Consider the following 13518-nt stretch of genomic DNA (forward strand, 5'->3'; position numbering starts at 1 on the left):
CGTTGCATGGTGAATGATGAAACAGCGCTTAACAGGCACCTCCCGACTAAGCACAACAGAGAGTTATGGAGGTTGGAGCGAGAAATTGACTCGATGATACTGGGTGCTTTCAAAAGTCACAGTAGCGATGATGATAATGATAAGAAAGAACTTCTGCAGCGCTACTTGCTGCAGCTGAGAATGAAAGAGATGATAGCAATAATATACCTGCAGACATGACTCCAACTAAATTTATTGTTGATAACTACAAGAACATCTATCTTTCTGGCCACGAGACTACATCAATCTCGGCATCATGGTGCATGATGATGCTCGCCGCCCATCTAGATTGGCAAGCTCGTGCCCGTGAAGAGGTGCTTGAAATCTATCTGTCCATCCATGATGCTCTTATGCTTCAATGAATTGTGATTGTTCAAGAAAATGGTTAACCATTATTGCAGCTGACTATGGTGATTCACAGATGACAACCACACACAACATAATCCGAACAAATCCAACTATCCGAATGGTTTGCAGCGGTATTCAAAATACAAGAAAACTTACTGTGTAGTTAAGTCCGGCTCCGACGATGGGTTTTTGATTTGCTTTATGTTAATCGAATCCAGACATAGCCTCAGTGAAGAAAATTTGAGAGGTGCGATTTCAATTTGGGCGCCATTTTGATTTTGGTTTGGTATAGTATAGGGTTTCCAAGGACAAACTTGTCAATACAAAATGTGTATGATGGAATATTTGTCAATCATCGTTGCTATCAGTATTTTCTATAAGCCCAATCAAAGATAATATAAGTTATATGAGGTGCACTAACAGGGTAACCGAACATTTGAATGAGATATATGTATATCAGCACTATCATGTAAAACCAAATTCAACAACCCTATCATACCCAATACTCTCAGGGCAATCAATCGCACCCTTAGAGTGATGTATTACATGGTTAGAGTGAAGTGTTTGTGATGCATTTGATTAGTGATATGTTTTTTCATCTCAGTGAAGTAAAAACATGCTTAGAGTGATGTATTCCATGGTTAGAGTGAAGTATTGTGATGCATGATGGTGCCTTTATTAATGTTTGATATTTCAGTGGAAAAAATATTGGCAGTAATGAAACCTCAGCTTATACCCGTCAGCAAACTCCAAGGTTTCATGCAATAATTTCAGTCTTATGATTCTATATGCATATGAAAAGAAAGAATCTTCTATATGAATATTGTTTATAGTGAATTGTTTTGGTTGTATATTTAATTCTATTATTAATCCTTTTTTTAATTTGTACAAATGATAGGACAATATGTTAATCTTTCGGAAGCCGCTGATATACTTAAAGAAACACGAAGAGACATATCTAGAGCAGCGAAAGTAGAGGCTAAGTTGATGATTGAAACCTTGGCATTTGAAGGCGAATATGATACCACATTGATATAGTTCATAACATGTTTCATTTAGTCCACTATAAACCCTATTCGGTTCATTTAAATTCAATAGTCAATTCATAACTAACATTAATATTCTGTTTAGAATTTTTATCTCTTTAGTCATAACTATGTAGTTTCATAAGATTTTTAATAGTAGCTATTTTTTTAATGAAATACTACTTGTTATTTATCTTACAATATATGGTTCACGAATGAACTAATATAAAACAGTGAACTAATTCGCACTTACAGTGAGCTAAAATATGTACGAAGTGAATTAATCCGCACTTATAGTGAACCCAAAAATAAGTTTGCAATGAAATAAGTATGTAGAGTGAAAAAAATAAGTTTTCAACGAAACAAAACTCATTTATAGTGATCTAAAACATTTAGAAAGTGAACAAAACACATGTAAGCAGTAAACTAGCAAGGAACAAATTCGCACTTGAGCTGAGCATAAAAACAAATCTGCAACGAAATAAACTCCCTTACACAGAACAAACGATGTCTCGTATTGTTAAGACCTTCTCAATAGCAACTTTCATCCTCAAATCTTGAGTCTTCTCAACATTATTCTTTCTCTTACTTAACCATTTCTTCACTCTAACTATTTATTATCATTTTTATAAAATGAATGCAGAAAAGTCAAAGTGACTCCTAATGTGGAACGGATAGAGTATAAACTTCACTATTAGGCAAGTTCACCACTATGAAGTGTGTGCTCATTCTTACTTCACTATATGGTATATTAACTTTGCTATATGATATATAAAATTCACTATATGACATGTGTACTTATGGTATGCTTCACATTATGATTCAGTGTAAGCATTATATACATCACTATAAGCATAGTATAATTCTCTGTAAAGGTAATATACTTCACTACAAACAAATACTAGTTCACTATATGCACAATATACATCACTATATTCTCAATATACTTCACTGAATTAAAAAAAATAGTACACTATAAGGCATGCAGAATATACTTCATTGTCAAAATAAATAGATCACTATATGCTCAATATACATCACTGAAAGTATATACTAGTTCACTATAGGCACAATTTACTTCACTGTAAGCATATACTAGTTCACTATATGCTCAGTTACTTCACTGTAAGCATATAATTGTACATTATATGCACAATATACTTCACTGTTAGCATATACTAGTTCATTATATGCACATTATGCATCACAATATTCACTTCACTATGAGAAATATTCACTTCACTATAAGAAATGTTACTTCACTATAAGAAATATTCACTTCAAAATGGTCTCAGTTTAAGCCATATACTTATGCACCATTTTACTTCACTATAAGTCTTATTTATTTCACTATAAGAAATATTCACTTCATAATGTCTCAGTATACGAGCTAACTGTTATACTTCACTATAAGAAATATTCACTTCATAATGTCTTAGTTACTGATATATGCCATACACTTAGGAACCATTATACTTCACAATAAGTTAGATTTACTTCACTATAAGAAATATTCACTTCATAATGTCTTAGTTACTGATATATGCCATACACTTAGGAACTGTTATACTTCACTATAAGTTAGATTTACTTCACTATAAGAAATATTCACTTCATACGAAGATGAATCAGATTCGAATTAGGCTTTGTCTAGAATTGGTATCGAGTCCATTTGATCGATTGAAGACATGTGGTCCGTGTGAAATAACAAATTTGTAGATCGTGAAATTGATAGTTGACTATGGAGAAATCAGTTCTTGCTATGAAGAATCTGCAATTGATGATGGAGATTGTTGAGCATGAGCGCGAGCTATGTAGATTGTATAATTGGCTAGGGAGATCACAACAAATCAACATGAGTGATGGAGATCTCAGCGTTAGCGATAAAAATCTATAGAATCTGCATGAGTATGGTGAATGCAGATTGTGAAATCGATAATTGAAGATGAATAAAATTAGTTCTTGAGATGAAGATTCTTCAATTGGCGATGGAGATTGCTGAGCATGAGTATGTGCGATGGAGATTACAACAAATCAGTCCGGGAGCAAGAGGCGACGAGGGCACTGGTGATAGAGCCTGTGCCCACGAGAGGAGGTGAGCCGTACTTCGTGAGAGGCCGACTGGAGGAGGGGGCCACAGATGGAGAGGCAGCCGTGAGAGGCAGGCAGGCCAGAGGAGGGTGACGCCGGAGAGGAGGTGCAAGCTGCTCCGCCACCTCCTTCATGGGAGAAGGAGAGAGTGTGTATTTGTGTGTGAGCGTGAATAGTGTGTGTATGTGAAAATATGAGAACAAAGTTGATTTCCTAAAATACCCCTATGCAATTTTTATTAACTAAAAATGTTTACTTATTTTAGTCATTGGATTAAGATAATGTGTGACTGAGATTTGTTTTGTAGTTATACATTTAAAATTAGTTAAACATTGATCATCTCCCTATATATTTATATTAAATGAATATCAAATATGAAAGATTAAATATATACTTTTAAATGAATATTTTGAAAACATCTTTTTACGGAGTTGATGAATACAAAATAAGTAAACTAGATCAATGTATGTATAATGTAGAAATATAATTAAAGTAATGCAAATATATATATGCATGTAATCAGCAGATGCATAATTATTTTAATATTAGTCAACAGCTAGTCTCCATGCATGTTACGAGACATGTAACTTCATTTAATTAGTATAGTAATAGAATTAAATAGATATTTCTAGACGATTTGCTTCTCAGAATAAATTACGCGTCAGTCCACTTGTGATAATAAAATTTAGCATGTTTTAAAAAATAGGGAGGAAAAATTTATTCAAGAAAACCACGTGTCCTTAATTTATTATAAAATGCTATTGATTAACTTTGTAAGAACGGAGGAATATCATTAGAGCTAAGAGAAGTGGCGGACACAGAAATATTTTATGATAGGAGTTTTATTGTTAACATACACTCCATTTGTCTTTTAAAATATAGATTTCTGTAGTGGCACGAGTTTTAGTTAAATTGGTATAATGTGAAATAAAAATTGATAAACTAGTTAAAATAGTATTATTCGTAGTGCAACCCGTATTATTAATAGTGTAATATATAGTGAAAAGGTTTTCAAAATTTTAAAATATCAAAATGATAAAATTAGACTATATTTAAAGAATGAAAAGAGTATATATACACAACAATATATCATAAAAAATCACAATCACAACAATTATATAAAACATAAATTTTTATTACATAGTCACAACAATCAATAAAAATAATGACGTGTAAAATATTATAGTTGTTTTTGTTTTGCTAAAGTAATAACGTGTAAAATTTAAGTATAAATAATATAAAAAATAGAATATTTGAATTTTTAGAATACTATTTATATTTTATAATTCAAATAATATATTAATATATTTTATTCATAATTATATTTATATGTCACAATATTTTTATAATTTTAAAATATATAATATTTTATATATAATTATATTTATATTTTACGATATATACTTAAATTACAGTATATACCGAATTTCGATATGCTACGGTGTACCGCGTTATATGAAAATTTATACCTTTACCTTACTGAAATCTTTTTGTAAGGTGTCATACCGTACAAAAAATTCGGTATTTTTGGTTTTTTTTTTCGGTACAATAAGGCCGATATTTCGGTATTTTCCCCTAGCCCTACTCATACTTTCTCCGTCCTACTCAAGATGTCCACATGCTTGAGTGCACGAAGTAGAGTATAAAAAAGTAATTAAATATATTAATAAAGAGATCGGAGAAAAAAAATTATTTCCAAATATAGAAATTGGACATTTTGAGCGAAACAAACTAAAAAGGAAATGTTGACATTTTGAATGAGACGAAGGGAGTACAAAATATTTCACATTTGTTTTATATTAGCACTCCTATAAAAATTTTGAAGTTTACATAACAAAAAAGTTTCATTCGTGTTTCATTTTAATACATTCCACCGTATACGGCGTTAACTTTTTACTTATATGACGCACAAACCATAAAACAATGATAAAAATTTTGTACCAATATAAATAATGATAAAAATTTTGTACCAATATGAAACAATTATGATACATTTTGTACTTCACCTTGACAAATAGTTAACGACGTCCAAACAAAAATAGAAGAATGTACTAAACTGAAACACGAATAAAACTTTTTGTATTATATATGCAAACTCAGTAGTGAAGCCACGTTCGGTATACCATACTTTTGCGGTATACCTTACTTTTAACATCATATCTAGTGCAAAATTAACTAAATTAGAACTGACTTTTGATTTTATATATATTTTTTTATCTCTCTTTTATTTTATTAATTATGTATTAAACTTATATCCTTTTAAAAAAAATTATTTTTAAGGGACATGAAGAGCAATATCTGATCATAAAAAGAAGCAATTGGTGTGACACCAATGTTGAACATGTAGTAAAGGTAGAGAGACTGTTTGAACCTAAAGAAAAAAGTTAGTCCAAGATCTAGCAACAATCATATCCGCTCCGGCACACATGTACAAATGGAATAATATAAAATACAAGCAAAAATGGAGAAAGCGGTTACTATCTACCCTCACCAATGATCTCATTAAGCATTGGTTTACTAGGATCAAGAGGTGAATAGGCTCCTACATCTGTAGCTGTAGTTGCAGCCGTCGAACCTAGATGAGCATCACCATGATCCGACGTCGAGCTAGCAGTGTTGGTCACGAAAGTGGTCGCATCGTTAAACGTCCAATCAGTAAGATAGCCCGGTCGCGTAGTCACAGACGGCACCTCAATGTCGCCGGCAAGCATTGCCACCACACGCGACATCATCGGCCTTAGCCCCGGGGACGCCTGCGTGCATAGGAGGGCAATGTCGATGATTCTTTTCACTTCATCAACCTCGTACTCTTGCAACGTCGGGTCCACCAGCTCGATTTCCTTGCCGTTTTCATGAAGGTTCCAAGCCTGGAACGCCACAACTAACGGTTATTAGAAAATGTGCAAACAATATATAAGTGCAGCCGTTATGTCATTAGTATGAGGCCTTTTGAGAAGGGTCAGAAAACAAAATTGCGAGGGCTTAACCAAAGCGGATAATATCATACGGTACTAATGAGGAGTTTAGTGTGCATCCATACCCATTCAAGAAGATACATCCTCTCATTTTCCAAAGTTGTGTCGGAATTGAGCCTCCCGCTGACAATCTCAAGAGCGACGACGCCAAAGCTGAAGACATCAGCCTTCTCGGTGAGATGGCCGCGCATGGCATATTCCGGTGCTAGATAACCACTGCATCAACACAAAATTAATCCATCATCTTATAGTATCTAGGAAGTAAATAATGCGGTGAATCGAACGTACATTGTGCCTGCGACTCTAGTGCTGATATGAGTCTGTTTGTCGTCGTATAATTTGGCCAATCCGAAGTCGGAGAGTTTAGGCACGAGATCAGAATCGAGCAGAATGTTGCTAGCCTTGACATCTCTGTGAACAATCCGAAGTCGAGATTCCTCGTGTAGGTAAGCCAGGCCCCTTGCTACCCCCATGCATATGTCCGAACGTGTTGTCCAGTCAAGAAACAGAGACGTGCCGCTGCTCGCTCCAAATAGTATCTGGTCGAGGCTCTTGTTCTGTAGAAATTCGTACACGAGGAGGCGCTTCACTCCCTCAATGCAGCATCCGTACAACTTCACAAGGTTGCGATGCTGCACGGCTGATATAGTTGCAATCTCCGCTACAAACTGACTCTTCCCTTGGTGTGACGCCACTGAGAGCTGTTTCACCGCAACTAGTCTTCCATCCGCGAGTGTTCCCTGTTTGCTCATACGAAAACAAAATCGATATATATATACACGTATCTTGTGTCATTGTTCATGCGTGTTAAGAATGAATGTGGATACCTTGTAGACAGGTCCAAATCCTCCCTCTCCGAGCTTGTTAGAAGGGTCGAAGTCGCCAGTAGCAGCTCTAAGTTCCGCGTAACTGAATGTGTAAGTTTGAGCATCGATCCCTAGAAACTCTGTAAATCAACCCACCCCAATTAACATAGAGAACGTTAGTCTGATCGTTGAGATTTGGACATGTATTAAGAAAACGATGAACGTTACCTTCATCATCGATGTTCTTTTGCTTTTTTCTTCGCTGAGATATGTAACAAAACACAAATATAAAAAGCAAAGCTGCAACTGAAACCGGAACAACAATGCCAACAATCAAACCCGTCCGGTTCTTTTTACCACCAGGAGGATTATCCGAAACGGTTGGAACGAAATCTGATCAAGAAAATAAAACACAATCAAGTGATGAGAAAGAAAAAGAAAATAGTACTCCCTCCTTCTACATTAGGAGTCTCATTGACACTTTTCTGCACTCGTTTTATAAAAATGATAATAAATAGTTAAAGTGGAGAAGTGGTAAAGTAAGAGAGAGAATAATGTAGAAAAGTACTAAATTTGCATGAGCAGAGAACATACTTGGTGTAGCACTTATTGCGGAAATTAAAGGTCCATACACAGCTTGAGCAGGTACACAGCAGGTCCCTTTTCCGGCCCAAAACAGATGGATTTCCATATAGTTTTCGACTACCACTGCAGTGAATTCCCGCGTCACAGCTCTTAGAGGGACCCTTCCACTCTCTCTCTGCAAATCGAAATCCTTCTCTGCCAAACTCCCCTGCGTATCATCATAATAGCCTTTTCTTTTTCAAGTAACGCGCAAGAATGAATGCAGTTGGAGAGAGTAAATGCGAAACGCAAACCTGGACGTATATGTCAAAAACACGCCTTTGAACCGCCTGCCAAGTCCTAGCAACAGGGTTGATTGTCTCTGCGAACTGGAGCCTTACAGTGTAGTTACCGTTTTGAAGGCCTAATCCGTAATATCTGAGATCACCAGCAGAGAGACGGACATTTTGGAAGAGCTCCGAATCTAGAGTATTGGTGAACTGAGACGCGGTAGAGCTTATGTATTCCGGTGCAATGTTGTCAACAGCAAAACCGGCATTGCTAACTGCCCATCTGCGTGTAGAGCTCGTGTAATACGTTGCTGGACCAAGAGCCTCACTGTCTGCTTCGTACTCTATCCCATCATTAGATGTTATACTTCTACCACCACAGTTCACTGCAAACCTTGAATCTGCGCATTCATACACCTCTCATTTGATTCATGTATCAAAATATCTATTTTGCTATTGCAAAGATAAGAAATTGCCATAAAGATCATTACAAAAAGCCAATTTGGCTTATAAATACTGTTTTATGCTCAATCTACCACAAAAATGTTTTGTGATTGTTAATTATCTTTTGTTTTCACACCCAATAAAAAATTTGAATATGTTAATAGTTCCCTCATTTTTAACTTAATATCACTACTTACATATAGGCTGTCCTCGACTGCACGGAAAATTCCTCTGGAGACATTCTAAACCAGAAGGTAGAGCGCTGCAAGGATGAAGCGGATGAATTACGATAAACAAATGAGTTAAACACGCGAAACTATGTAAGAACTTGAATGCCTTAAAAGCACCTGGTAGTATTAGAATCTCCAAAGGTGAAGTTGTTGGAAACCACATTACTGTACAAAAAAAAATTGCAAATCAAGAATCTAACAAGACATATGTATGTATGTTTGGCTTGTGGACTTACAGTTGTAAGTTCTCTTCACTGATCCAAGACGGAAAACTTCCGGATAATTCGTTGTATGATAAATCTCTAGAAGCAAATAAAAGTATTAATACAACATCAATTTTGTTTCTATTAACATAAATACTGATTAATAGAAGCATACATGGTCCTGAGTGACGAACTCTTTCGCGACGGAAGTCCACCAGTTAACTTGTTACTACCAAGAAATCTGGAAATATGAGAACATGAGATAAATTAGTACTACTAGCTTTTAACTTTCTGGAAAAAAAGGAAACTAGTTGTTTGAGATAAATAATTAATGTGTGTAATTTATAGATAGAGAGTTACATGTTAGTGAGAGAAGACTGATTGAAAAGGAACTCTGGAACTGTGCCATTCAAATTGTTGAAGCTCAAATCCCTGAAACATGGAGTGATTAGGATATTTGTTATCGTATGCAAATCAAAGAGTAGTATACCAATAAAAGATGTATAAATATATACTTACAGAAGTGTCAAACTCCCAAATCCCTCCAAAAATGAAGGTATGCTACCAGAAATATTGTTGTTCCTCAACACTCTGCCAAACAGAGTAACAACTCATCACTAACAATCCACATTACTTTTACTTGGATAATGAGAAGCTAAGGCGACTTCTTACAAGGTCGATAGAGAGGTCATGTTTCGGAGGAAGTTGAGGGACGAGCTACCATTGGCGCTGGATACATCGCTAATCCTCCTAAAGACGTCGCATATGGCCAAGAAAGTTAGCTTTCACATAATAAAGAAAGTGGAAAAATTTATAGTTTTACACAACAACTAAAATCAGATGACAGTAAAAAAAGTTGTGGATAGTACTTACAAGTCATTCAACAAGCTTAAATTTGAGAAAGATGCTGGTATTGGACCTACAAATGAATTTCCTTGAAACCTCCTATAAAATGATAACAAATGATCATGAAGCTTGGAATATTTGTTTCAAAATAGTATACACAAAAAAAGATTGTGACTCACAGTTGAACAAGACTTGACCAGCTTCCGATAAAGTCAGGTATCGGCCCTGTGAATTCATTGTCCGATGCCCATCTGAAACCCGAAAATCCACATTAATCATCATTGTCAATTTTTCCTTTTATGCATAGTATAGTATAGTGGTCTTACACTCTCTCCATGTTGCGTAGATTTGCGAATGATGGAGGTATCGGACCACTAACTCCGGCACTATTCATGTATCTGGAAAGAAATACCAATGCAGTATTGTAGAAAGAAATAAATTGTAGTGAATAGTAATGGGATAAAAAAAAGACTGAGAAAATTACATTTGTGATAGCCGTGTTAAGCTCCCGAGCTCAGACGGTATAGGGCCAGAGAAATTGTTTGTGCCAAATGACCTACGCACGATGAAACATAACTTAACTGATAAAACGTTTTTCCTTCATTCAAAATGTTTGGCCATTCTGGTAAGGGAACTCACAAGGATCTGAGGTCGGTGAGCAGCCCAAGCTCACTTGGAATCGTCCCTGATAACGCATTCGTGCCAAGGCTCCTAATAGTATAGATAAATCAGGGCAGTAGCCATATGCAAATATTTTCATAAAATGATAAAATCACTCAAGAATCGAAAACAAAGAGGCGTACAAGTACTGCATGCGACTCAGATTTCCAATGGAAGCTGGAATCGGACCTGTCAAATAGTTTTGAGCCAAGTTTCTGAAACACATCATGCATTTGTGCGACGTTTAGTATTTTTCAACGTAAAGCTCGTAAATATGATACTAGTAAATGATAAAAAAGATATATACATATTAGTGAGATAGGTGAAGTTCCAGAGTTCATCAGGCAACGGGCCAGCAACGTCCAAGGCATAAACTCTCCTGCGTAAAATAATGAATTAAAGTGAGCAAATATGAATATACTAGCATTAGATAGGAAGGAAAAAATACTACTAGTAGTAAAATTACAAGAGAATGATATGGCAAGTGGAGTTGTTGTTGTAGGAGCAGTCACACTTGATGGAGGGATTAATGTTATTGGTTTCAACATCAGTGGCATTAGTGGCAACACCGCTGCAAACCTCTCCGCTAATGTTCCAACCATCTGTAGCCGAGATTCCCCATCGCGCAAACATGCGGTTCAGACCACTTGCTGTACATCCAAACCAATAACAACTTTATTAATTATTATTATGCCGAAAAGAAATGTTTCACTTTACGTGGGACGGAGCAAGTATAACGGCTCAACTAGTATCAAATTTATGTTTGGCACCTAGAAGTGGACAACTTAGTAAGACTGATAAATACTAATTTATTACAAACTGAATTGCATCTTTTGCATTCTTCTATAATTCAATTTTATTGCAAATTTAGTCATATTCTTTTGCAAATCCAATAAAGCACATGATGTTCATGAAATGTGAATATCGAGCAATGGAAAAAAGAAACTCTAGATGCGAGTTTTCCTATTTTGGGATGTTAATTTGAGCCAAAGCAACCATTTTTCTCTCCCTTCTTTGAAGTAGCTCAACTAATCAGAACAAATTAGATAGAGAATCAGGACTTTGACTGAATAAAATTTTAAAATCAAAGAGTTAATTACTAAAAAAGCAATGTGCTAATTAATAATTTAGGAAAGTTGCAATTTTTTGTCCTCGGATGAATTACACGATGACTACTTGAATATACAACTCAATATTATTGAATTGACTAGTCGGCAGTTACAACATCTATTTCAAGAAGTAAAAAACTCATTGACTTTTTACAAATTCGATGTACGATATATAAAAAAAGCCATTATTCTAGATCCATGTAATAAAAATTAAAATGGTACTTGAATACAAAGTCCCAATTAAATCAGTTTCGTTTGCAGAGTGAATACTGATTTTTTGTAGGATGAATCTAATTTAATGGTACTAATTCCAAACATAAGTTAACTACTAAATCTTAATTATCAAAACTGAGATATGTAAAATTATTCTTGCAAACCAACTTCTCATAAAAATTCCAAAACAGTTGAACGAAATCCAAAACTTGTACGGTAACATTAAAAGCCCATCTTTGTTTTTCACTTTCTGAATCAAAACCTTTTTTGGTAAAGAAAAAGGAAAGGTGAAGCAAAAAGAGAAAGTATGTTACGGACTCAATTCCCACATCAGTCATGAGAACAACTGATGTCGGGTATATAGACTAAATGAGCTTTGGGATGAGTTCTCCTATTTGTACTACTGAAATATGAGAGGGAGAGAGAAAAGGGCACCTTCAGATGGATCAGTAGTGGCGTTTGTAGTTGTAGTTTGAGCATGAATATCGACCAATTGGGTAGCGGCGAACACAGCCAACAAAACCGCCACCCGCCACCGAACAGCCGCCATACCAAAATTATATCTTTGAGAATAAGAGAGGTGTGTGTGTGTGTGTATGAAGATTATGTGTATTGTGTAGAAGGTTTTAAATATAGTGTGTGTACCAAATCAAATTAAATTAATGTAGTATGTGAAAACGCATAACATATATGGTGGCTGTGGCTGACAGAGACGCAGCTCACTTTTAAATACTAAGAAATTCAAGTTGATCAACTTGGAAACTAATGTACTATCATGACTTTGTTCTTGAGTGTACACACGACAAAGCAACATTTGATCTTTTAAGAGCAACGACCATTCGCTGTCTCCATTTAAATTTGTTTACTAAAGATCATTTTTATCTTAAAAATATGATCATTTTATGATTTTTATCTAAAATATTAGTAGTATTTTAGGTTGGAATAATGATTGGTTAAAGGACTTTGGGGTTTTTTCTCCCATAAATATAGCATGGCCTCCTAGTTTAGTGGTAAGAATGTCATATTGCGACTGTGGAGACTGGGTTCGAATCCCCACTATTAATTTTTTTACATACGCATAAAATCCCAGCAGCCGTCACAACACCGATTACAGCTGCTGCTGCGGAGGCGGTGGTGGAGGAGGAGGAAGAAGTGGTGGCTCCGGTGGTGGACGTCGGCCTGAATCTGGCGTAGTCGCCGCTGCCCTCTCGATCCGCCACCTTTGATAGGAGCATGTACCACAAAATCACCGATCACAACTATTTGATTGAAAATCAAGATTGAAGAGAGGAGAATTTGAGGAAATTTTTTTTAGAAAATGATGTGATGTTAATTTGAAATGTCAAACACAGAGTATATAAGAAGGAAAAAGAGCAGGCAGCCGCCAACTCAATAGAAACAGAGTGCTGAAAAACCTTTTGCTATTTTTTTTAAAAATAGTAAAGCAATAAATAGGAAGAAGGAAGAATCCAAATTAAAACAAGAAATAAATTAACCGACTGAAATATTACATGAACTTGGCTCTTGGAAAATTATAGGGGAATGTCGGTTAACTTGTTGGTGAAGAGAGGTCATGTTTGAATTGAGTTGTGAGGATGATGGGTGGGAACAAGGAAGCCAAAAGGAAATTGGGTTATTGCATCACTAATTACACATTGCTAATTGTGATTAATCG

The 13518-nt window shown here is 35.5% G+C and overlaps 1 protein-coding gene across 1 annotated transcript; it reads right to left on the minus strand.

The window, feature by feature from the left end:
* Positions 1 to 5788: 5788 nt before the first annotated feature.
* LOC121743650 (probable LRR receptor-like serine/threonine-protein kinase At1g56140) lies at positions 5789 to 12478 on the minus strand. Its single transcript, XM_042136978.1, has 23 exons — positions 12279 to 12478; positions 10988 to 11171; positions 10829 to 10900; positions 10665 to 10736; positions 10501 to 10572; positions 10346 to 10417; positions 10188 to 10259; positions 10041 to 10112; positions 9889 to 9960; positions 9688 to 9765; positions 9535 to 9606; positions 9376 to 9447; positions 9191 to 9256; positions 9049 to 9114; positions 8930 to 8977; positions 8780 to 8844; positions 8163 to 8539; positions 7879 to 8077; positions 7513 to 7677; positions 7306 to 7424; positions 6767 to 7218; positions 6544 to 6694; positions 5789 to 6370 (listed from the first exon to the last, which is right to left on the minus strand). The coding sequence occupies exons 1-23, from the start codon at positions 12391 to 12393 to the stop codon at positions 5981 to 5983; spliced, it is 3123 nt and encodes a 1040-aa protein (XP_041992912.1). The 5' UTR covers positions 12394 to 12478; the 3' UTR covers positions 5789 to 5980.
* Positions 12479 to 13518: the final 1040 nt, after the last annotated feature.

This window comes from Salvia splendens, chromosome 8, assembly GCF_004379255.2.
Source record: "Salvia splendens isolate huo1 chromosome 8, SspV2, whole genome shotgun sequence".
In the NCBI taxonomy this organism is placed as follows: Eukaryota; Viridiplantae; Streptophyta; class Magnoliopsida; order Lamiales; family Lamiaceae; genus Salvia; species Salvia splendens.